Genomic DNA, 1,371 nt, shown 5'->3' with positions numbered 1-1,371 from the left:
AGCCCAGGGAGCTGGACTGTGAGGGGAGCGGGGGAATCGGGGGAACGGGGCTGTGAGGAGAACATGGTGGAGCAGGACTGTGAGGGGAGTGCCGGGGGAAATCAGGTCAGGGACGAGCACACGGGCGATCAGGGCTGTGAGGGAGGCACCGAGGGAACAGAGACTGAAGGGAATGCTGTGGGGATTGAGGCTGTGACGACTCAGCCAGCTGCGGGGAGGATGGAGGGAGCAGGTCTGAGACATGCTGGGGGGACTCAGGCCCGTGCAGGGGTCAGGGGCCTCATGGTGGCCCATCAGAGCCCTGTTGACACCTGTCACGCAGGTGGCCGGCCTGGGCAACTACGGGCTGTGGGGCACACTGCACAGCGTGGGCATGGAGGTGCTGGACCGGCTGGCCCGGCAGCTGGCGGTGGCCGAGGGCTGGCGAACGGACAAGCGGTGCTGCGCTGATGTGACCCTGGCCACGGCCCACGGCCTAGAGCTGGTGCTGCTCAAGCCACGGAGGTTCATGAACCTCAATGGGCTCAGCGTCGCCAGTGCTGGTGAGCAGTTGGGTCAGCCTCAAAGCCTCTAGTGACCCCTGTGACAGCCCTGCTGTCCCCGTGCCCTCCACAGCTCTGCAGGATCAGGGCCTGGTGAGTCTGTCTCCCTCTCATTTCTTGGGTTGTATTTCTGTTTCCAAAGCTGAGATTTACAACCTTGGCCCAGAAGACATTTACCTGGTTCACGATGACCTGGACAAGGCCCTGGGCAAGGTGGCAATCAAGCTGGGAGGCAGCGCAAGGTATGGGGTAGCCCCAGCTCTCTGATTTCGTGAGCTGGTTTGAGGCTTTAACATGCCCTAACAGGCTCATGAGTTGTTCTTGGCCCCATCCCACCAGCCTTGCAATGTTTTCAGCTCTTGTCCTGGGCTCGATCCATTGCAGAGGCAACAGCTGGCTGTTTGGGCAGCCTCCCAGTTCCTGCCCTGGCAGGGAGGGCAGGGAGCCTCCTGGAAGCGGCTGTGGGCTGGATTCAGGCCATTGACAGCACCACATGGGCTTTTTATAGCACTCTGCCTCCACTGTGCCTGCCCAGCGCCAGCTCCTGGGGCAGGCTGCAGACATTTAACCTAGGAAAGCTTCCACTGCGGGACGGGGCAGGTATGGCACTGGGCCGCAGTGCTCAGTCACACATGCACCAGCTTCGGCAAGAGCTGACATGCACAGAATGTGCTGTCCCAGCCCTGCTTCCCTCAAACCCCCAGCCAACTGCTCTGAGCCCCCAGGGCTGGATGTTCCTGCAGTACCAGGACATGGGGATTGCAGCCCCTGGCTGGGACCACATTCCCACATTCCTGCAGCAGAAGACCCCAGGGCTATACTGGGCGGG

The 1,371-nt window shown here is 61.7% G+C and overlaps 1 protein-coding gene across 1 annotated transcript in view; it reads left to right on the top strand.

Annotated features, from left to right (window-relative positions):
• Positions 1 to 68: 68 nt before the first annotated feature.
• PTRH1 (peptidyl-tRNA hydrolase 1 homolog) overlaps positions 69 to 1,371 on the top strand; it is a 2,516-nt gene continuing 1,213 nt past the window's right edge. The window contains exons 1-2 of the mRNA XM_017745423.1: positions 69 to 542; positions 685 to 784. Of these exons, the coding sequence (XP_017600912.1) occupies positions 242 to 542; positions 685 to 784 (401 nt within the window). The 5' untranslated portion in view covers positions 69 to 241. The remainder of the gene's footprint in view (positions 543 to 684; positions 785 to 1,371) is intronic.

This window comes from Corvus brachyrhynchos, unplaced genomic scaffold (genome assembly GCF_000691975.1).
Source record: "Corvus brachyrhynchos isolate BGI_N302 unplaced genomic scaffold, ASM69197v1 scaffold59, whole genome shotgun sequence".
Taxonomy (NCBI): Eukaryota; Metazoa; Chordata; class Aves; order Passeriformes; family Corvidae; genus Corvus; species Corvus brachyrhynchos.
This window is presented reverse-complemented; position numbering and strand designations above follow the sequence as displayed.